Source organism: Ischnura elegans, chromosome 9 (assembly GCF_921293095.1).
Source record: "Ischnura elegans chromosome 9, ioIscEleg1.1, whole genome shotgun sequence".
Lineage (NCBI taxonomy): Eukaryota > Metazoa > Arthropoda > Insecta > Odonata > Coenagrionidae > Ischnura > Ischnura elegans.
Genome location: NC_060254.1, coordinates 55,226,569 through 55,250,089, shown reverse-complemented (window position 1 = coordinate 55,250,089; position 23,521 = coordinate 55,226,569). Strand labels below are relative to the sequence as shown.

Sequence of the window (23,521 nt, the reverse complement as noted above, 5' to 3'; positions counted from 1 at the left end):
TTCCATACACATTAAATTTACCGAATTATTTTTCCTAGAGTAATTTTTAAAATAGAAGGAGATTAAGTTATAGCGCTAACTTTCCGATAGATGTGGAATGAAATCAAAATCAGATACCATGCTTACTTTACTTTTTTTACTAGCTTTTCTTTAGCCTCAACACTTCGCCACGAGAAGGCTGCAGTGTAGCCGGGGAAACTAAGGTCACACATGCAAAGAGAAGTTCACGCTACGATCTTTCATTCTGCGAATGCTGCATATTTTTCCAAACATTATTTTTCAATTTAATTATAATTATTAATTTTTACAATTACAATTACTAATTTATTCCATCAATAAATTTATAATTTCAAAGAGGAAATTTTCTCGGTTATCACTCGGTGGTATTATACGATAGTAGATGAAATGGATATCACTATCCAAAGCAAATGTTTCATAAGCAGATACATATCCTTATCTCTCGTTCAATCAAGGAGAGCAATAGTTTATCGATAAATGAAATTAATGGCGTACTCGCCAGAGCGACTCACTGCATGTTATCTTTTTCTATTGGTGTATTATTTGCTCAAACTGCATTTTCCATGAATTTTTCTTGGTCTCACTCTTATCATTTTTCAGCACGTTAGAACGATGTTTCTTAGTGGAAACCATTTTAATTGTTCTTACCGTGCACGCATTCATTATATTAATTACAAACCGTAGGCGAGATTGGACTTTCCAAGAGTGTGTTCTTGTGTTTTGGTCTCGGGTGGCATGGAACGATGGTAGCTTATTGGGAACTAACACCACCCCTATGAATGTGATCATTAGGTTTATTACGTGCGATGTTATATGGTCGAAGCGAATTTGGAGATCCTGCTGCATGCTGGTGATTGGTCACCCCTGCCAAACACCTTAGAGATGGCTCGTACGCTATAATGTGGAAGTAGACATATCTGATACTTATTGGGGACCTGTGGAATCGGCATACCGCAGCTATTGAAATAAAGGACATTTGACGTACAGGGGAGGAGTATTTACCGTCCGACGCAAAATCAATGTTGATGAAACAAATATTATGAGTGATTCTGGTATACCGGAACGAGCCACGGTGTAACTTTACGGAGTCATCCACAATGCAAAAATGTGCGAATTTTCAAAGAGAAAATACCTTTCACCCGGACCGGGATTATGGACCCAGATCCCTAGATTTCCGGCCGAGTGCATTAGCCAGTTTAACTACCGCGGCGTCAATTCCTTCAGTGGAAATTTCTGGACTTAACCGGACAAGATGGTCAGCACAGCAGGACAGCACACATCGAGCTGATGACGTACGTAACGTAACTCTCTAAATTAAGTACCAGCGCATGGAAATAGAGGCGATGCTTATGACAAGAAGTATACAGACAGTGGCTGTCGCAATACGTAAAATGCAAATTAAAAGGCACAAGTTTGTACGATAATTCATTAGCCAGGGCAGAGGCGTAGGGGGGAGGGGCATCTCGTAGGGGTGGTGTGGTGGATCAGGCCCAAGGGTGCCCGGACCTCCCCGAAACGAGGCATTGTTTAAGCGTTATATCTACCTTTAGCCAGACGCTAACAATAATTTAGTATTTATTATCCGTCTACTAGCCCTATCGTATTTTCTTTATTTTTAAAATTCACATTTATTTAAAAAATTAAATATCAGACCTCAGTGCACGATAAAATATAATAAACAAATAGTAATTTACAAACTTTAATATAAAACTCCACTATCGACCATGATTTCGACACTCATATGTCATTCTATGTTGTCATCCTTGAGAAGGACATTGTGAGTCGAGACCATGGTGGGTAGTGGAGCCAAGAGGCAAGCGAGGGGGGTTTTGGGGATAAACCCCCCCCCCAGAACTCAGATATATTTTAAAATTGAATCCATTTTACTTAATTAGATAAATATTACTTAAAGAATAGTGTGAGTATCAATAAAATATCCCTCAGAAAACCGTAAAACTCACCATTTTGAACCATTAATCATGAAAATTTTCTGAACGACGGCACCCACACCTCCCGTATTCCATACCCCCAGTATTAGTTGCTCCTATCACTCCCTAAATTTAATTCCAAGCTGCGTGCCTAGTGGAGTCATATATTAAAGTGAGGAAATAACTATTTTTTGTTTTATATTTTATTATGAAAATGTAGAACGTCTACCACATTAAGCATGAAATGATTTTATGAGACATCATTTCTTTTTTAAATACCAAAACTAACCTTTCATGGATATTGGTCCAATGAAAATATATTCAATGCAAGCTGAAGCTCCTTGGTATTCATTTATTCGTTCAATCACACAAGAAAACATTAGAAATACCAATTCGAGTATCCATTTTTTCCTTATCCTGATCTATATTTAAAATATATTTAATTTAAATCTTGGAGTGTAGGTCTTGAAATTGAAATGCAAGTTTTGCCGACGTTTCGGCTTACTTATAAAGTATCATCAGGGCTTGAAATGAAAATGAGTATACATATAATGTTGATGCACAAACAAAATATATGACAATGTTTTTTACATTGATAAAATAAAAAAGAAACATTCAACTGTAAATGAGCAAAATTCATTGTTATCGATTTGGATTCTCGAATGAATGTAAGGGATGAAATTCTTTCCCAGATAAAAATGTCCAAGAGATTCTCCCCTTTTCCAAAGCAAATTTTCAACGTCGACATAACTACTAACCCGAAAGCCGTCAAGGTAGGCGTGCGGCGAGAGGTGTTTGAATAAGAGCCTTTTACTAGTTTCTGGCTTCATATGTGAGGGTAACTGTGTTGCGCTCTCGGGTTGCATTCAGCGATGCGTGCTTGGTGGGAGATCACACCACCTGCATGAACGTACATGCATTGTTTTTGTGATTGTATGTGTGTTTTTTATGACCGTGTGGCGTGGTTGTGGGAATCCTGTTGCATGCTGGTGAAAGATCACCCCCTGCCATACTCCTTATGGGCAGCTCGCAGGGTATTATGTAGATACAGTCCTCACCTAGTTGGAAACCCAAAATAACTTCGTCTAGTCCACTGAACGCGAGGCGTATTCAGAAAATAACGAGAACTAAATTCTTAAATTTCTCGCGATTTATGAGAGTCCGACTGTCAACTTCAATATCACTATGGTCAGTGGCGCCGACAGCATGGAGCTTGAGGGGGCCCGAGCCCCCTCAAAAATTCGTTATGTGCGTGAGGAAAAAATGTGTCAGGCTTGTCGATTTTCCCCGGAGTGTCCAGATATCGAGAATCGAGTTATCAGGGTTCTAATGTTGATCATATGACTCTTCTAAAATGCTTAAAAAACTTTAAACTCTCTACTTATAAAATTTACCTGGGCAAGATCCCTGGTTTGGGCCCCCCCAATATTTTTTGTGAGTCGGCATCCCTGATTATGGTGGTATGTATGCCTCTGAAGTATGATAAAATGTTCAGTTATATTCATTGTTTACTTACATTTGTTACATTGTTTACTTATAAAATTATTTGTTTTGTTAGTCTGCGGCAGCCGCTTAGGTGTCTAACAGCGTTTCTATGAGTTCGACGGTTTTCGGGTCACACTTCACTACTTGTTCGTGAATTTTGGCTAAAAAAATAGGGAAACGATGTCTCATCCTCCATAGTCTCCAAACATGGCTCCGAGTGACTTTTTCCTTTTTTTTCAAAAATAAAGAGAACCTTTTGGGACCATCGTTTTACAAGCCTAGATGACATAAAAAGAAATCGCTGGCAGAGCTAAACTCGATCCTATAGATCGAGTTGAATAACTGTTTCGAGGATTAGGAGAAGCACTGGCACAAGTATACAATATCTTAAGGGGACTATTTTGAGGGCGATGACTTCAATATAGACGAATACATTAATATTATAAAAAAACTACAAATTCCCGACATTTTCTGAACAAGTTTCGTGCACGCAATAACACGTCGTATATACATTAAAGGGCCCACCCCAACCGAATTTGGATCCTTTTATATAAGTGCCCCTGTGCAGTGGCGCAGCTAGGAATTAAGGCTAGGGGGGCGGGGGGGTTTAGGCGCAACTAATACTTACGGGTGTGGGGGTATTGCATACCTACCAGGGTAAGCCAGGAGTTGCAGGGGCCCTCCTCCAGAAAATTTTGAAGAACAATGGTTCAAAATGGCGAGTTTTTTTACGGCTTTCTAATGGATATTTGATAAATCCTAACAATATTCTATAATTAATACTGATCCAAATAAGTAAAATGGATTAAACTTAAAAATTTCTCTGAGCTCTGGGGGGGGGGGGTTTATCCCCCAAAACCCCCCCTCGCTGCGCCACTGCCCCTGTGTGTCATTCAATTTCCAAAGTTTTACATATCATGTATTTCCTGATCATATTTTACATGTCCCTCCCATGCTCGGGCGGATATAGATGAAAAAGAAGCCCTAGGGTATACCACATATGAGGCCCTTTTACCTCCCAGATTTGAGTTTGTAAATTACATGAGAGATAATAAAATACATCATTACTGTGATGTATGTCTGTTGTTAGCCTTTCTCCTTAGGGTTCTCGAGTGGCTGGGTTGGTATAGTGTGATTCTCTCAGGAACCGACCTCACCTGAAAAAAAACTACACAAACCTGGTCGCTCGAGAACAGGCATCAACAGCCTTGCTGAAAATGAATAAGTCATTCATCGAAACGTCGCACAGTGGGCTAGAATCGAAAAAATCTGGCCAAAACCTCAAAAAGGATTTTTTTTAAGCTAGGAAGTTGAAAATGCTAAAAGGCTGAAAACAGGCTCCGCCATTTTGTTATATATCTAAGGTTATCGAAGAAACAAAATCTTTAAAAACCCCTCAAATGGAAGAAAAAGAAGTATCAATTAAGATGGTATAACAGTTTTGTCCATAAAACTATTCATGAAACCACTGCACGAGGATAAATTTGGCAGTTTTCAGAAACAATCGAGGTTGGTCGTTTTTCGCTAAATTTGTTCAACTTCGAACTCAAATATATTTTTAAGGTGAATACACAGGAAAGAAATAATCTGGAAAGCTCTGCGCAATTTATTTGAGAACATGTATGCGAAGTTTCAACTTCCTAGCTCAAAAAACTCGTTTTTGAGGTTTTGGCCAGCTTTTTTCGATTCTAGCCCACTGTGCGTCGGCAAGGATGGAGGAGGATGATCTAAACTGGATGGAAACTATAGAACTGTTTACGTTATACCTCGTACACTTACTAAGGGCTCATCCCAACCGATATTGAGTCCCTATATATATAAGTACCAATTATCATCACTATGTACATCTTTAGTTGATAATCCACGGGGCCCACCCTAATGTCTCTCTCCTGGGAATTCGAGGTACTGTTTGATTCAATAATATATTTAAACCACGTATTAATCTTATAGCATTGCTGCCGGGCCGGTTGAAGCGTTAAGGATATCTAAGCGCTGGTTTTTAAGCCCTAAAAATATCACTTTCACTATATAAGAGCATGCATGTTACGAGCTCAAACTGATACTTAACTCGCGACCAGATACTTAATCCTATAGTATTTGTATTAATTTTAAAATACATCCAGATGGAATCCCTACTACCTCTTAGGCTATTTTTGAGGGGGGGAGCGAATTTTGTTCGCTTACACTAGAAAAATATCTAGAACCAACCCCGCATTGCTATAAGATCAGGAATGGTATGGGGTGATCGGGGGCTCTCGGCTAGATGATGGGGCCCATTTTACTGGGGGGATTCGTGAGTGCTTCCCCAGAAAATTTCAGGAAATTGCATATTCGGAAATGGATTTTGACGCTATTCGGACTCTTAAAAAATACATAAAAGTTAACAAAAATAGCAATTTATAAATAAAAAAAATACTATGAAAGTTGAGAATTTCACAGCTTATAAAATTTTATAACATATTATAATTTTATTATATATTTAGTGAATCTGAAAGTCCTCCTGAAATCCTTGAAAGTGCACTGAAATCTAAAAAAACTCTAAACTAACATGTTCGAATAACCCTTTCAAAAAGCATTAGGTTCTCTTTACCTTATGAGACCTTTATTTAATTTATTTTTAATGTATAATATTTTTATGCTGAATATGTTGTAAATAAATAAACTAATGAAAACTTAGAATTTCATAATGGCAAAAAAATTTGATTCGAGCAAACTGAATCTTTTTTTATTACAGCTTTCAAACACGCTTTACGAAAGACACGAGCGTTGTGGGGGCCCATTAACCTCGGGGCCTTCGGCGATTGCCGACCAGCCGACCTTGCCAGACCGCCCCTGCGTAAGATCTAAGTGCCCCTGAACGTCACTCACCCTGGAGAGGTCGACCGGCCACTGCGGATCCGCGGACCCCGGAAGCCTTCCGACGAACGAAAGCCTTTCCTTGGCCGTCTTGAGGGCGCGGAAATCATCCCACTGCTGCGGAGACAGGGAAGTCCGGAGGCGGGACAGGTACTCCTGGAAGAAGCCCCTCGGGCGGAAGGCAGGGCCCTGGAGGCCCGGTGGGGGCTCTGCCTCGGGCTGCATATCACTTCTACTCCTCTTCTCAAAACTACTAACACACTACTCTTGAGGGATATCACAGTATAAAAACTAAAAGAAAGAACAGCACCCTTTCTTTCAAATGGATCACTCTTATTACTTTATTATCCTCGCGCACTATCTTCGCACGGCGGGAGGCAGTCAGCCACACGCGCGTGCGGTCCTGCGTTGGAGCTGCCGTGACGGTATCTGGAGCCGAAGCGACGGCAAAGAGCGCGATGGAGGGGAGGGGAGGGAGGGGGTGGTGGAGGGGGGGATAAATAGTGGGAGGGGGGGAGAGAGAGAGGGGTTGGAGGGGAGGGATGATGGGATCGGATTCAGCGGAGCAGTGTTGCCAACACGACGGCGGTCGATCTGGGGAAAGAGAGAAAGATGGAAAGGGATGGATGTTAAATTCAATGGTTGTTTTCACTCCATTGAAGCTATCGCGGCCGAAGCCGGTTGGAAAATATGCCGATTTTTCGAGGAATCGATTTTTTTCGAAACGAAAAGCTCGGATTTTCAACGAAAACAGAAATGATTTAAGTATATCTGGACTAGCGACGGTGATAGCTTTTACGGGAATCACCCGCAATGCACAGATTGTGCGAAAAATCCACAGAGAAAAAATCATTCGCCTTGACCGGGAATCTTTTCCCCGTGGATTTTTCGCAAAAACAGAAATATGAACCGAAATACGATTAATCGAAAAAAATCGACGGTTCTTTATTTAATGAAATACAGTTATTACAAAAAATGTACGTTAAAACACTCAAAATACACATTTAAGACAGAACAAATTCCCAATAAAGGATACTTAGAAAACCTACGTCAATAATAAGTTGTAAAAATTTACAAATGCACGCACATTAAAGTTTTGGTCTCACCGTTTGGAGCCATTTGGCTCCTCTAAATTTTTGGTTAAGAAGGATAAATTTATTGAGATGCTTTCATGATGATGGAGGTCGTGCTTTCCAATTTTTTTCTGCCTAAGAGAAAATTCTTTCACATGGAACGGATCACGTCATTAGAAGCCGGTAGAGACGCTGCTGAGATCAAACGAAATGGTCGAGATAGTCGTTGAAAAATCGAGTTTGTATCGAAACTCGATTAAACTCGAAGATCAATGTTCGATATTGATTTCCTCCCTCATTCGCATATATAACTCGAATTTGGATATTAACCGAAATCGATTTTTCCATTACTACGCGGCTGATGATGATAATGGGGGCGTTTACCTAGATACGAAATCATAATTTATGAAAAGGAATGGCAAGATAAGTTACCACTAGCACGAAAGTTAAGTTATTATCGAATCTTCCCCATTCAACCAACTCTCATAAGTTTTTCGCAAATACTGTAAAATGATGGAAAGGATAGTGTAGCATCCATGGCCGGATTTAGAAGGAAAGAAGCACTAGCCTATTCTCTTTCAATTCCAATTTTTAAGCATGTAAATTATGCTTAGCATGTAAGCTTTAAATGACACATGCCGTAAAGGATTTGACTCTTTCCCCGTGAATGTCTCTCAGGCTTCCCTCCGGGTTAAGCACTCCATTTCTGTTAACACTCTTTCTAATGAATTCGTTCAATAATTTTATTTTATACTTGATTGAAAAAGAGTTGGGAAATTATGACACACTATTCTTCCGTGTTTCGATCTGTCACCTACTTCTTCAGGTCGCTGCAAAATATTTATGACCTTAACTCTTAAGGAGGTGAGTTAATGGCATAACAGGGTTCCCACTCGAACAGAATTATATAAAATTCACGGTTTTTTCCAGGTTTTCACGATCTATATTTCGTCAAATTCACGGTCTGTTTTTTTTATTTCAGGAATAAATATTGATCACATAAAAATCACCAACCGCACGTTTACTAAACATTTACCAAACGCGATAAACGACGGAAATGCAAACGCAGCAATGAAAGTGCTCTTTTTACGTCGCCTATATCGTTAACAAAATTTAGAGCCGGATAAATGTTGAGAGTGGGAAAATGGAGGGTGGCAGGGAATTGAAGAGGTGTCTGATTTTTCGCAAGGATTGATGAGCACTTTGGTTACCGGTCTTCCAATCACAGGCTTAAGGTCTGTGTCTAGTCATGACACACGGACCAATAATTGCACTTCGAATGTACTATCATTTGCAAAAGTCTTGCAACAAATCGAGCGGCGCCACTTTCGCTCCGAAACACTGGGAATTTCAAAGCTGCCTCGTATCATATGTCGTAGATATTATATTAAAACATCAACCCGAGTCGATAGATGTAAACAAAAGTCTGCCATGTTCACAGTGAACGACTCGTGATTTCCAGCTCTCTGAAAAGAGCTGAGATCACTCAAAAAGAGCCAAGCAACCAACTTTTTAAAATCCCTCCGAGGAATTACCTTCGATCTTTCCTACTGCATTAAATGCTACAATGTGTTCGGGGGAATATCATTAACATTAATTTCACTTAAATGGAAGCGGTCAAATCCCGAGACTGAAAAGGATGACAAAATACCTCACCCACCCAATGACCCGTTCTCCATGCATTGAACCATGAAGACTAGTATTGGATTGTTGCATACACCCGAAAACCATACAATTTCCGGGCACAACCTTTGTGGAGCGAAAGTGGCGCCGCTCGATTTGTTGCAAGACTTTTGCAAATGATAGTACGTGTGCAGACAAATGCGTGGACATTGTTTGCGAGTGACTGACCTTGAAACATGATCGACATATCGATTTTCCTTTTGAACGGTCAAGTGTAGTTCTACAATCAAGTTTGAAACGATTTTAAGGTTTTATAACGAAATCCACGGTTATTTCCAGGTTTTGTCACGGCAGACGAAATTCACGGCTTATTCACGGTTTTAAGGTTTTCACGGTTGAGTGGGAACCCTGCATAAGTCAACTTATGCTGTGCCTGTCTCGTTGGGGGGGGGTCCGAGCCCCCTGAACCCCCCTGACTAGCATACACGCAACCCTTTAAGTACTTCAGATCTCAAATGGATGACACAGGACAGGACGTACATGCACGATACCACTCCATATCGCGTTTTCTCCGTGAGAAAAAACATAAGACAAAATTAAGCAGCGTTGATTTACTTCGGCGTACGCGTGGTTGCCATTTAGAGAATTTTGTGAATAATTTACGCACGTTAATGAAAGAGGGTATCTTGCTCCACGTTATCCAACTCCCCGGAGTTAAAATGAGAAAACGAAGACAGGCTTTCATCGAAAATGAAGAACTAAAAGTGGTTACACGATTGAGCTCGGGAAATCGGTGCCTTGTCTATAAACTTCACATAAAGAATAATAGAGAATAGTGCGGATGGAAAAAAAAATTCCCATTGGAAAATTAGACATGGAATATAAACCACGTCTTTAGTGAGGTTAACAGGCAACAAACAATAGGCCTGACACATTTCATTACTTGTTGTCATAAAATTCATAGGATATTTCTTGGTTAAGTATTATTACATTATGATTGAAAAAATGCTACATAATTCAGGGAAGCACAAGTGGAAAATATCATCACCGACACAATTTATTGAAGGGATCATTGACTAATTTTTAATTGTCGACTCTGCTATTGTTTCATTAAACAAAGACACCCTTTCTTTTCCGTTTGTTTGTTTGTCCGTCGCCGACTTTTCGAGGTATTTGGGGCGCAGGATTGACGGCCTAAAACATTTTGTGCATAAGTTGATGACGTCACTAACTCATGCAGAGTACGTGACCACTCCTCAACTACCCCTCAGCTTAGAGCGCAGGCCACGCGAGCTTCGTTGCTTCTAACACACTTGTGAGCGATTCAATCACTCAATTAAATATGTATCCTGAGGGAGTGAATGAACTTTTATGACGTCACCAACTCATGAAAAGAGGGCCGCTACTTTAGCAAAATCTCATTTTATTCGTACGAGAGCATAGCTGAATGTGGAAGACTTTTCATTCGCCATATCCTATCTTTCTCCTCTGTTTACCGAATTATTTTACAGATTTTTAAATTAGGGACTGACGGGACGACCCCGCATTTTCTCAGCTTTTCAAAGGATTTATCTTAATGAAGGAAGTAAAAGACACAGTAAAAGTGAGGTTGCTAGAAAGATATGATTTTACCAAGTATTATGTTTGACATAATGCTAACTTTTTTAACTGAACAAAGTATTTTATGCATTTAGAGAGTATAACAAGGCACTTGATGAAGAGCTAATGAATGGCTTGTCAGGACGTTATCGAGATTTTAATTGTTATTATTTTTAAAAATACTGAAAGAGAAGTGTATTACTACCGCAAGGTATAAATCTTTTCTGTTTTCCTTATCCTGAAATCATTGTTAATCACTCAATGTAAATTTATCATTTTTTAAGATAATTTTGTAAAACAACGGGTAAAATGCATTATGGACAGGTTAAGAATCATTTCGCTTGTAAATTTACTTTTTTACGGCGAATATTTCTGATGGCTTGATCAAATGTTGATCTATGGAAAAGACGCTAAAAATTCCAAATTTGCAATTCATGAAACCGACTGTAAAATTGAGAAAATAATCTAAAATTAGGGAATGTTAGCTTGAGATAACATTTATGTAAGGGGGAATGAAGGGGAAGGTCTTCTCGTTTCTCCACGTTTTTCCTCGTATAAGGGAAGTTCCATTGAATTGCTGTCAGTGATAAGCGCATATTTTGATATATACCACAGTTTTCGTCGTGGCGTCGCAACAGATAGCAGGTGAATGCTGGCTATTATGCTGGATTTTTATTTATTGAACGTGGGAGAGGTGGAAGGAGTTAGGACTGGTAGAGGGAGATCGAGAAATTTTTTGGGAGAAATTTAATGAATGACTGAGTTCCTTTCAGGTAATGCTTATCTTTGATCCGGTGTCTCCATTGAAATTCTGTTAGTTAGCCCTTAACCGGTGACGTGAAATATTTGTTACACTACCAGTGACGTATGGTGTGGGGGACCGCAACAAAACAAAAATTCATAAAACGTTGCAACGGCATTTTTGTTGTTTTGTTTAATTTTTCTTTGACTTCTCAACTTTTATAAAACTTATACTTGCATTCCAAATGCAAACCAACGTTTTCAGTAAAAATTGCTATTTGAAACAGGATCAAAAAACTGTTATCGAAACACTTGAGTTGTTATTATTAACGTACTTTTTTAATTAAGTACTTAATTATCCACGTTGTGCAACTAAAAATACTTCCTTGCAAATTATTAATTATTATTATTATATTTTGTTCTTTGATTTTCTTCAGTTTTCACTGAGTAGCTTTGGTGTTAAGAGCACGGGTTCTCACCAAGGTAACTCTTTACTGTTGAATTGGGTTGAGAAATTTTCTCGTGATATGACAGGTTGAAATTATTACAGCCTTTTGCAGTTTGATGTATGTATTTGGATGGAGGTTGAGTATTTTGAAACTATTTTGTGTATGTTTTGGAATGATACCGGTAGCTGAGATGACAATTGGAGCTATATAAACCTGTTCCATATTCCATATTCTTTTTATTTCTATTGCCAATTCTTGGTACTTGTTAATTTTTCCTGTAATTATCTTTTCGATGTTATGCGACAGTGGCACGGCAATATCAACTATGTAGCAAGTTCTATATTTCTTGTCAATCAACACTATATCTGGTTTATTATTAACTATAGTTTTATTTGTTTGAATAGGCAGATCGTAATAGATTTTAAATTCGCCGTTTTCAAGCACTGTTTCAGGGTGGTACACATAATATGGGGTCTTAGTATCTATTAACTTGTGTTGGTAGGCCAGTTTTTGGTGGATAATCTTTGCAACTTGATTATGTCTACTTAAGTATTCTGTATTAGCTAGCATCTTACAGCCAGATATAATGTGCTGGATTGTTTCAGGTACTTGAAAACACTTTCTACATTTGTCATCTGTTAGGCTTTTATCCTTTTTTTATTATTATTACACTTAAAAAATCACTAGGAATTGTTTTTAAAAACTTTTTGAATTATTTCCGCCAGCATTACGTTTATTGGTTTTTCCAATTTAGTGACGGGTAATGGGATCAAGGTCCCAATTCCTAAAAATACCCTGCCGCTACCAAAATTCAGTCGCAAATTTTCAGAAAAAAATTATAAGAACGTTAAATTTTAAGAGTGCTATGTCGTTATTATGCAAAATTATTACGCTCACGAGGGTTTTAGATATTTTGAAATGGCAATTTTGAAAATATTCATAATTTTAGAACCCAGCGGTCTCTCAGACCGCACGTCACCGGTTAAGGGTTAATCTTGATTTTTATGGCATCAAGGATGAGTCATGGTTATAAATTTCCTACCTTCACAAGTACTCCAGATTCATCGAAGCCAATCGCATGTCCTGTGCCCCACTTTGTTGTGCACTGTAGACGATAAGTCTGTTTAAAATAAATCCAACATAGCTAACATCATCGTTATTGCCATGAATACGAGACAAGTAGAGAGTCATTAATGCCGAAGCAAAACTCCTTGTTCATTACGCGGGATATTCAAATATGATCATTCAGATAAAAATGTCCTTAAAATTCGATTGCTACCACCTACATCTACGTTAGACTGCGCAAGCCGACATAATAAGCATGTGGAGGGAGTGTTAAGTCTGCAGTTGAAAACAAAATAGAAAAGAAGGTGCGCTTTCGAGGTATTTGGCAAACAAAGTTCACCAAGAAATTGTATTCATTTTTTATTGTTCGGGGGCAAAAGTAATTTATATACCTACCCATTCGGCAAAAATATCTCCCATTTTCCACTTAATTGCTTTTTTCGGACGTAAAAACAAAGTGAGATTCGAATACAAACTCTGAGTCAGAGGCGCAGTTAGGAATCAAGGCTAGGAGGGGGGGACAGGGTTTCGGCGCAAGTACTACAGTGGGGTCTGAGGGGTACGGAATGCCCGCCAGGGTAGGCGGGAGGTACGGTGACCCTTCCCCAGATAAGATAAATGGTTCAAAATGGTGAGTTTTACGGCTGTGTGAATAGTTTGATGCTTTGTTAGCCATCCGTTCCCTAATATTAGTAAAAACATTTGTCACATTAAAATATTTTAATAAAAAAATTATTCTCTAAGCTCTGGGGGGGGGGGGGGGGGAGTAATTTCTAAAACCTCTGCGCCGCTGCTCCGAGTCACTCTGAAAGATATTTGTTCCGAACAGCTCAAATTATCTAAGAGTAGTATGTAGCCTTCGAGTCTCAAGCGACTTCCTGCTTAATGAGCGCAGAAGCTATGCAACTTTTCGCTCGAATCAATTTTTGACGACTCACGCAGTTTTTCTTTGTATTGTATCACGATACCTCCGCTGCACAAACGCTCAACAATCGCCCACCGAATCAAATCCGCTTATCTAGGACTAATAGGGCTACTAGATGAGCGGATTTGATTTGGTGGGGGATTGTTGAGCGTTTGTGCAGTGGTGTTATCGATTAAGTTCACAGGATTAAGGATTAAAAATTTAATTTCCCATTTTTTCGAGAAGAGTCGTCATCCTAGATCCAATACCACCCGCGACACATCTAAAGACCCAAGTACTTCAACATTCATTTGTGGAAGCGACATCTTTTTCTAATGGAAGTTCATCGGAATCGTTATAATTTCTCCGTGAACAACTTTATCGTCTGTGAATAGGAGAATTTTTCCCGTGACTGCGGTAGTAATGTCCTTCACATAAAGAAGGAACAAAAGAAGTCCTATGCCACTTCCTTGGGGTACACTAGATGTAACTTTTATTATTTTCTATGTATTGTATCCAAAAGTAGCAAGTGTATACATACGAGTGCTAAGAGCGTCTTAGCTCTGTCACGTCGTCGACGCACTGCACATGAGCGCATCAGCGGAGGCGTAAAGTTCGTCGAAAGACAAGGAGAGCGAGAAGAAGGACATGTCGAACGGGCGAAGCCAACGGAACGTGAAATCACTCTCTCATGCCGCAAAGCACGACGGGAATAGGCGAGACAGAGAGACCTGCCTCGTCCTACAATCTGTCGCCATCCTGTAAGCAAGAGAACTACCAAAAGGAGGCCCTTCTCCGTCCCGTAGAAGCAAGGGCGGAATGAAGGGGGGTCGCAGATGGTGTCCGCCCCCGAAACTTCCGGAAAAATTGAAAAAATTGTAATTATTAGGGCGGCTATCTAATGAAAGTATTTGTTTCGCCTGCTCAAATATTTCAAAATGATTGATCTAAAAGCCACTCGTCGACGCATATCATACCTCAAACGCATAATAGCAGAAAGTTACCCATTGTATACCACCAAGCTCATCCACAAAACGACGGCTTTATTTCACCCCTGTACCGAAGCTAGATCTATAATTGCACTTTGCTCGTTTATTAATTCGTTCGGCTGGTTTATTAGTTGGTATTCGAGAGCGAATCCCTCCCCCAGTGAAAAGTTAAACTTGAACGAACAATTGATTCAGAATTCTAATTATGCCACCAAGTAATTAAAAGTCGGTGACAACTCTCGCATTTTACTAATTTAAACAAAGGAGATGGCAGAATGGCAGAGATTTGCATTTCGCCTTGCAACTACTATTTCCCTACCATCTACCGAATCCTGTGAGGGTCGTTCAATGAGACCTTAGAATTTCCGTGAGTTTGCTCCCTTATTATCAAAAGTGATATTTTTAGGTACGCAACACTCGTGACTATAATGACTCACAGTCAGCTTTAAAGAGTTTTAGTAGTACCCATCCCGTAGTTTCATTGCTGTTACACTGTTCTGCAAAAATAAATAGTTCAAACAATGCCCCGCTACAATTTAGGGTGTTTCTGGCTAATTTTGGGTCGCTGAATTCGAAAATGACCTCCGTTTTTTTCTATCACCCTCCATTTTTACGCAACCCCTAAATTGGGGAAAACCACCCCTTATCTAAACTTATCGCTTTTCAATGGATTTTTACTAATGTTATCAGATTCTGATTTAAAAAATTGACGTTTTGAGGCTATCAGGGTCAAGAGAGAGAGACAAACTTCACTGGAGTTGAAAAGATTTAGGGGGTGACAATTGAAAACAAAACTTTAAAAAACATTAAAATAACCATTTTTCGTCGTTTTTTATGGCATATGATATGGTAGCTAATGGATAAGTTTTTAAGGGATGAATACACTGTTCACCCATCCTATTTTGTAAAGTATAAATGTAACATAAAACATAAGAGAGGGAAGGGGGGTATGTTTTTAACTATTTTGTTGCAGAACAGTGTTATCGATTGAAATAAACAGCTTTTATTTGTTTACAAAAATGTTAGAAGAGAGTTTCAAGCGTTGATCAAATACTTGTTTTTGAAAGGGTTAACACAGACAGAAATCGGAGTCAAGTTTTATGAAAATCTTGGAATATCTGCTTCTGTGTTTTCCACTATTTGCGATAGGGTAATTTAATTTAATCGTGGCCATACATCCATAAAAAGATGATTATCGTTCCGGACGCCCTCTCGAAGTTTCTGTATCGTAAATGATTGACGAAATTCACGACCAAATCCATGACAAAAGAACACAAATGGAAACTTCCACACTTTTAATTCAAAACTCAGCAACCGACCAAACCAAATATTGTGTCATTTTCAATGAGAAACAAATCCTTTCATTCATGAAAATTGTGCTGCAACCATTGTCGGTTGTTGAGTTTTGAATTGAAAGCGTGGAAATTGGCGTTAGCGTTCTTTCATCATGGATATATCGAACTTCACAAAATCAAGCCTGAAACAATTTCATACGTTTGTAAAAATCCACGACGTAATTCCAAATTATAGACGACTGATATTGCGCGAAATAGCTGAGGCCAAACGAATATCGAAGGGCACAATCGCTTGAATAGGGTGGTTTCCTATTTTTTTCATTGCCTAAATCGAAAGATTGTTACTCCTGGAGTATGCATTCCCCGCTTTTAGATTTTTAAATGACGATATCTATTTTTCGCGATTAAATGAAAACAGAAAAATTTCAAACGCGCGAAAACACGACGGCTAAGTATGAATGCTGGGAAAACCCCATGTGACGTCATTCTGGTTCCCCCTTCCGCCGGGTGAGGTGACCTTGGGGCGAGGATATTGTGCGCCGCTGCGATGCTGGCTGGTAGCAGGTAGCAGAGTATCCTGCGAGCAGGTAGCGCTTGGCTTAAATAAGGATTATTAATACCTTATTAAATGAAGGAAACTTTCCGACCATAGGCAGTTATAATAGGTGATTAAGAGATACTTCCCTGAGCACTGTGCCTCATGCATGAATTGGTAATCTCAGACGATGTAAAACTCCTGATTACTCGTATAGAAACTAGGTCCATGTGACGTCAGGTGTAGTGGAATCGCATGGGCGCTAATCTGGCGTTTTTCAAATGCGGTTAAAATTTACCATTGCCATTCGTCTAAACTGGGATTTCTAAAATCAAATCGTTTGTATATTACGAATACACTAATGGTGGGTAACGAATCTTAATTAATGCCTTTCCTTTTCTTTGATGAACGAAACTACCCTATTTTGCACGAAAAATTGGGCCTGGAAAAAATCTCGCCAAGATGGGCGCCGCATTCGCTCACAGTGTAAAAATTAACTCGATCGTGTGGTCGACTTTGAGGCACTTTTGGCGGTTTTCCATCGCAATGCTGAAATTTTCTGCACTGCTACATAACTTCTGATGAAAACTGGATTCATATCTTCACTACAGATACAAAAACCCCAGTCAGAACAGTGGATGTGAAGAAGAAGGGGCTCCAAATCCGGCGAAGATAGTGAAATGGGCCGGCAAGCTTATGGCCCCATTCTTTTGGGATGCACGAGGAATAATCTTCATAGATTACTTGGAAAAGGGAACATCGATAACAGGAGAATTTTATCCGTCGTTATTGGATCGGTTGAGCGAAGAAACCAAGGAAAAAGTCCTCATTTGAAATGGAAAAATATCCTCTTTCATCAAGAAAATGCCTGGGTGGACACCTTTGAAGTCTAAAATTGTGGAATTGAATTTCCAATTACTACAAAATTCACCGTATTCACCCGATTTGGCCCGAGATACTTATTTCCCATGACTTTAAGAAATGGCTTGGCGGACAAAGCTTAGCGTCAATCAAGGAGCTATTCCCCGAAAAAATGTCAGGTTTGACGAGCTCCTATATTCTATTCTCATGACGGCTATAGAAGTAGGAAAAATTCTTAGAAAAATTGATCCAACTGAATGGAAACTATTCTGAAAAAAAATAGATACAAAATATTTTTTTCACTTTTTTAAAAAGTTATAGAACCATCCTTGTATTAATAAACGCCGATTTCAGGTGTGAGTGAATGACACCAATGCAGAGTCAAAGATAATATTTTGAAAGGGTGTGAGAAGATTCCCTAAGGGTTATTTTCTTCTAGACCAAAGTCATAGTGTATGACAACAAAATTTCCAATATCAGAAACGCAGATATCATCGATAAAAGCACGAATATTACGGAAGAGGATGCTCAAGTCGGCTTCTAAATGTGTTGTCACCCACCGCGCGTTTAAATGGGTTTACAAAAGTCGCCACTCGTGACGCTGACGAACGAATTGATCCGAGTTTCACGGGGAAATAAGGCATAATTAGGAGTATCAACCAAAATTTATACATATAATAATGTGATCCATTACATTCATAACTCTTCAGCACTATTCCCTGCATTTTAAAAGAACATACTGCAAAATATTGGAAACAGGTGGATCGCATTGTACTCATCACCCCGCTACGGACATTTTTGAAAACAGATTTAAATGCGACCGAAGTGGCAACAGAAATCAAAATTCTATGGGATGGAATTGGGCCCATTCTTTTGGGATGCACGCGGAATAATCTTCATAGATTACTTGGAAAAGGGAAAATCAATAACAGGAGAATTTTATGCATCGTTATTGAATCGGTTGAGCGAAGAAACCAAGGAAAAACGTCCTCATTTGAAATGGAAAAAGATCCTCTTTCATCAATAAAATGCCCAGGTGGACACCTGCGATGTCTAAAATTGTGGAATTGAATTTCCAATTATTACAAAATTCACCTTATTCACCCGATTTGGCCCCCTCCACCATGCAGTCCTCTTGGATAAAAGCATGAGCAGGTAACAAAAATGTAAAAAAAATAATTAATGGAAAAAATAAATTTACCTTATGCTACCTTGAATTTTAACTGTATTAAGTACTATCAAATTCTAGATTAAGTTTATCTTTCTCCCAAATAACATTATACACCAGCAAAAGAACACGTGCGTCATTTTAAATATTATTGTAAACTGGCTGGTAGGTGTGAGCCAAGGCTCATCGGTACAGCTCCTACCTATGCCTATTGCCTATACCTATGATTATTACCTATGCCTATTGCCTATTCGCGCCTTCGGCGCAGTTGTGTCGTAGAAAGTTTTATCTGGCCGTACTATTCACCAGTTTGAATTCAGGAGAAATACTTTCGCTGCGGGCTGGAGGACCTGTTGCTTCTACCGCGGATCACGTAACAATGAAATGCTTCAGAATTTCTCATAACCAATATTCGCCACGATGCAACTTCGAAAATAGAGAAAAAAGTACTAATCCAAGGTTAATTTAAAGTATTCAATGCGTAAGAATATAGCCCGATGAGTTAATAATTATGCGAGGAGTAGCGTGGAGGGAAAAATTGCAAGAAAGTCCACGGAGGAGAACCTAGAGGTAAAGTACATGGTTCATATGAAGAAGGACATAAGGAAGAAAAATATCCGGAAAGTAAGAATCTTGAGAAAAGGAGACATGGCGGGTTACAGTACACCTATATTAGGACTGAAATACTAAAGAAAAGTAAATCATTTACACAATATTTAATTTTAGGCTTACCTTTGCGAAAGCGTTCAATTTCATAATTAAAGGTACGAGGTTTCAATGCACGCCAAGTAATATGATGTTTCGGCAGATGATGGCACATTTGCGTTGAAATACAGGTATTTTCATAACAATTATAACAAAGTAAACGTCAAATTCATAAAAAAAAGTTTAAAATATTTTCTACTAATAAAATTTTATCGACCGATGACGGAATAAAATAGGTTCTTAGCTCTCGCTCGCGGAAATTGCATTTTAAAATCTATCATTATACACAGGAACAAATTGCGACAATTGCAAAAGCATTATAGTTGCATTAATGCTAAAATATATTCAATTTAACAGTAAAGTGAAATAAAAATCAATAATTGCCTCTTTATACAACTGAGCATTGAGGTGGCACGATTTCACTCCAAAATCTGAACCATGGGGTCACCGGGAGAGTTTTATCATGCCTTAAATGCCACATGAATATAAAATAGAGCACCAACCGCGGGTGAGAAACCGACATGGAATTCAACCACGTCAGGCGGGGAACATCCCTTTGGATATGGGCTTGATGGATTCAGACAGATTTACGAGCAGTGGAACACAGAACCACTGATGCTAATGGATAATTCATTATTCATGGATTCATTCATTCGCCAACAATGTGGGGAGGAAACCCGATTTCCGTCGTAACTTCCGGGTTTCTTTTGTGGTGCCATTAAACTCTTGCTCTCGCCTCCGATGGACCATTGATCGCCGAAACCACAATACGAGGAGGAATGCGAACTCGATGAAAAGAATATCGAGAGCTAACAAGAATCCTTAATAAATTCTTGCTTAATATTTGAAGCTCGGTATAAGCTCGATGCTTCATTAACCTTTCTTCGAAAGAATTAAGACTCAGGATCGATTTTTCGCCGCGAATAGATTATTAGACGATGGACGAAAACACGGAAAAAATAAGGATATTTTACCAAAGCTTTTTAAAAATTATTTTTTATTTTTTCATTTTTAGTAATATTATTCTCTCAATATAACATTATGAAAAAGAGTCCTGTAAGGCTAACAAAAACTTTTGCACAAAAGAGTGCCAAATAGCAAATAAATGGTTTTTTTCTTTCTTTTCAGTTCACATGAAAAGGTGAGTTATTCAAATAAATTTATGTCACATATTATTGATTGGAGTTTAAATAAAAACGTGGATTCTAATTTAATATTTTTCTCTCATTATTATTTTATGAAAGTAAGGTATATACAACTATCAATAACTTCTGCATTAAAAACTTCGAAATAGCAAAGCCTTCTGCGACGGAAGACGCTCACAACGTTAAGCAATGAAAGACGCGCAAAGCCAACTAGTAAAAAACATTTTAAAGAGTAAGGAAAACGGAACTTCTCTGACAATAATCGACCCTGGAATTTCATGATCGGCAGCCAGTAATTTTTGGCAGATAGCGTTAGTATTAATTGCTTCACTGCAGATGAAAGTTGAGCAAAAATTGGCGCAAAGGATAACGCTCCTGACTAGTGACCAGAATATTCCAGGTTCGATTTCGGGTATAGCCACAACTTTTTCCCTACAATTTAAAATATTGTTTTTACAATTTGGCTTTGCGTGTCTTCCATTGTTGTATATTTTGCACTTTTTATGCAGAAATTTTTGATAGCCTTTTAGGCCTCACTTTCATAAAATAATATTGAGAGATTAGTGTATAAAATAATTTTTAAAATACTCTTTAAAACCACGTTTCTATTTTAACTAAAAAGAAGAAAATATAACAGCAAATTAAATAGTCAATTTTTTTAAACCCAAATTTATATCGAACTTTAAATAAGACAATAAACCACCCTGACTTGGCCCGAGGTCCTGCGTTTAAATTTTACAAATAAAAGACCACATGTTCAAAATCAAGAACGCGGGGTGCATCAATTATAAAATATTAAATCAATTCTATACCTATAAATATTTATTCCAATAATACAATTAAAATCTTAAATACAAATGATGATGAATTTATAACAACGCTCCAATGCTAAATTTATGGCGAATGCGGTATTTTGTTCTTTTTAGTTCGAATAAAAACGTGGGTTTTAGAATTATATTTTAATTTATTATAATATTTTTCAAAATATTTCACACAATAAAAAATTATCATTATGTCTGTATTTTTTTTTAAACAGCGTAAAGCATTTATCTACGTACTAACACCAGTAGCGGCATATTAGTCTGTATGGAATGTGGATTTTTAAACTGCAATTTCCAGAAACAACACGGAAAACAAATTTTTTGTATTCATCACTCGATAATATCACTCGATGAAGTAGAAATATAACAGCAAATATTCAAATTTCATGAAAATCACGCAATATACAGTAGGCCGGCCCTTATTTTTCAGAATTGAGAAAAGTTATGTTTTCCTAGTCTCAAAATGATCCAAATGAGGTTCATATTCACGTGTTAAAATTTGGTTACTTTAAAATAACGGCAACCCGTGCCCCAAGGGCCCTAAGTACTGAGGACCCTCAATTGAGATTTTGGGGCCAAAAAAGTGCTATTTCTATGTAAAAAGTAAAAGTAAAGCCCTTTAGGGCCGATTTTTTGTTTGTTTTGACCTATCTCTAAGCGTTTACGAGATATTGTACGTCGTAATGCAATCCACCCCCAAGGGCGCTACCCCGCATCGCGGCGCCGCTGAGGTACGGCCCGCACCACTTACTAGAGACTTCCCCTCCACCCCCTCCCCTCCCTCGGCAAAGACTTTGCTCCTGATGGCAAGATGTAGTCTTTGAAGAAATGTGCTTCCGTTAAAAAGAATTTAATTGCCATGACAATGCTTCCAATCAAAGTGATCAATTTACTCGTATTTTCACTTGTCCATGAATTTCAATACATATTAACCAAAACAAAATACATTTTCATATTTCTAATCTTTCATATTTGGCATTTAAAGTGTATTTGCGCACGTTAGGGGCTGTGCTACGATGTAAATACACATTTATTGTTAGTAATTAATTTTGAAAGCTCCCTTTCTTCTACGTGACTGACTTAAAATCTTGAATTAGTTTCACCCCTCTCTCTGCACAATCATCTACCGCTTGAAGGCCCCGAATAATTTGAAAATCGTTCTTGTAATCAGGATGTTTATACCATTCTTGCGTGGGCACATCAAAGAATGCAGTTCATATTTCCAATGCATTAAATAGCTTTCTCGAATTAGTAGTGACAACCTGTGATAGAGATACCGTTTTCAGGTCTTTACGTTTATAGAATGCCATCTTTGGTGGATCATATTTTCCCTCTCGTGTCCTCATATGGCGTATCACATTTTCCTTTTCACACACAGAAAAGGATCCGTCAAAGAATGACAAGCCTATGAACTCCTCATTCAGGTACCGCTAGTGGTTTGAAAACCTCTTTTGTACCCCTTTCGCTATGTCCAGGTTAACACTTTCGTAATTTTAGAATCTGTAAGTCACTGTTGGGAGCAGATGCAGCACAAGGAGCGGGGAATCACAACTTTTTCTTTTTTCTTGAGTATATTGAAATCTATTCCACTAATAACTGCATTTCGTGCTCCTATTTGACTGTATAAGAATTTTACTTCTTCATCCCACGCACATTTATCTGAGAGATTAACTGCGAGCGTCAAAAATTTAATGGCACCGCCCCTTGCAATATCAAACAAATCATCAAGTTTTGTTACGAAATATTCTCTTCTCTAAATCTCCACGGTAGTTCCCACTCTCTCTTTATGTCGTCGCACCTTCATCCATTCATTGTGTAATGTTTCTAACATTTCAGTCACCTTATTTTCTGTAATTACAGGAATTCTCATTTTGTTCCATGGATGAAACGCATTTCTTAGTGTTTTTCTCGCACTAAATCTGATACATTTCAAACCCATTAGATTATAGAGAAACACACAGCACTTCTCTCACTGTTAGTAACTTTGAGCAAAGTATTTCTTCACTTTCTTTTCCAACCACTTCCATGTGTGAATTTAGTCTTAATTTCATACTTTTTCTTGTTGGCCTATTCTTAAAATGAACGCCACGTGTGTTCATGATAAACTAGTTTTTTCACCACTTTTCTCCGTATATCGTTAAAAAACTTAGCACATTCTATCCTTTGCGCACTATACATAAGAACTAACTATCTCTCCACATTGATCTACAAATGTGAACTGACTGCCTCGTTTCTTCTTCATAGAATATTTCTATCAACTG

At 38.3% G+C, this 23,521-nt stretch overlaps 1 protein-coding gene and 1 long non-coding RNA gene across 2 annotated transcripts in view; both read right to left on the bottom strand.

Annotated features, from left to right (window-relative positions):
• Positions 1–6,765, bottom strand: part of LOC124165092 (SET and MYND domain-containing protein 4-like) — a 74,664-nt gene extending 67,899 nt beyond the window's left edge. Inside the window, exon 1 of the mRNA XM_046542370.1 lies at positions 6,300–6,765. Within this exon, the coding sequence (XP_046398326.1) occupies positions 6,300–6,512 (213 nt within the window). The 5' untranslated portion in view covers positions 6,513–6,765. The remainder of the gene's footprint in view (positions 1–6,299) is intronic.
• A 14-nt stretch (positions 6,766–6,779) lies between these two features.
• LOC124165094 overlaps positions 6,780–23,521 on the bottom strand; it is a 53,913-nt gene continuing 37,171 nt past the window's right edge. The window contains exon 3 of the long non-coding RNA XR_006866120.1: positions 6,780–6,881. This is a non-coding gene — a long non-coding RNA (uncharacterized LOC124165094). The remainder of the gene's footprint in view (positions 6,882–23,521) is intronic.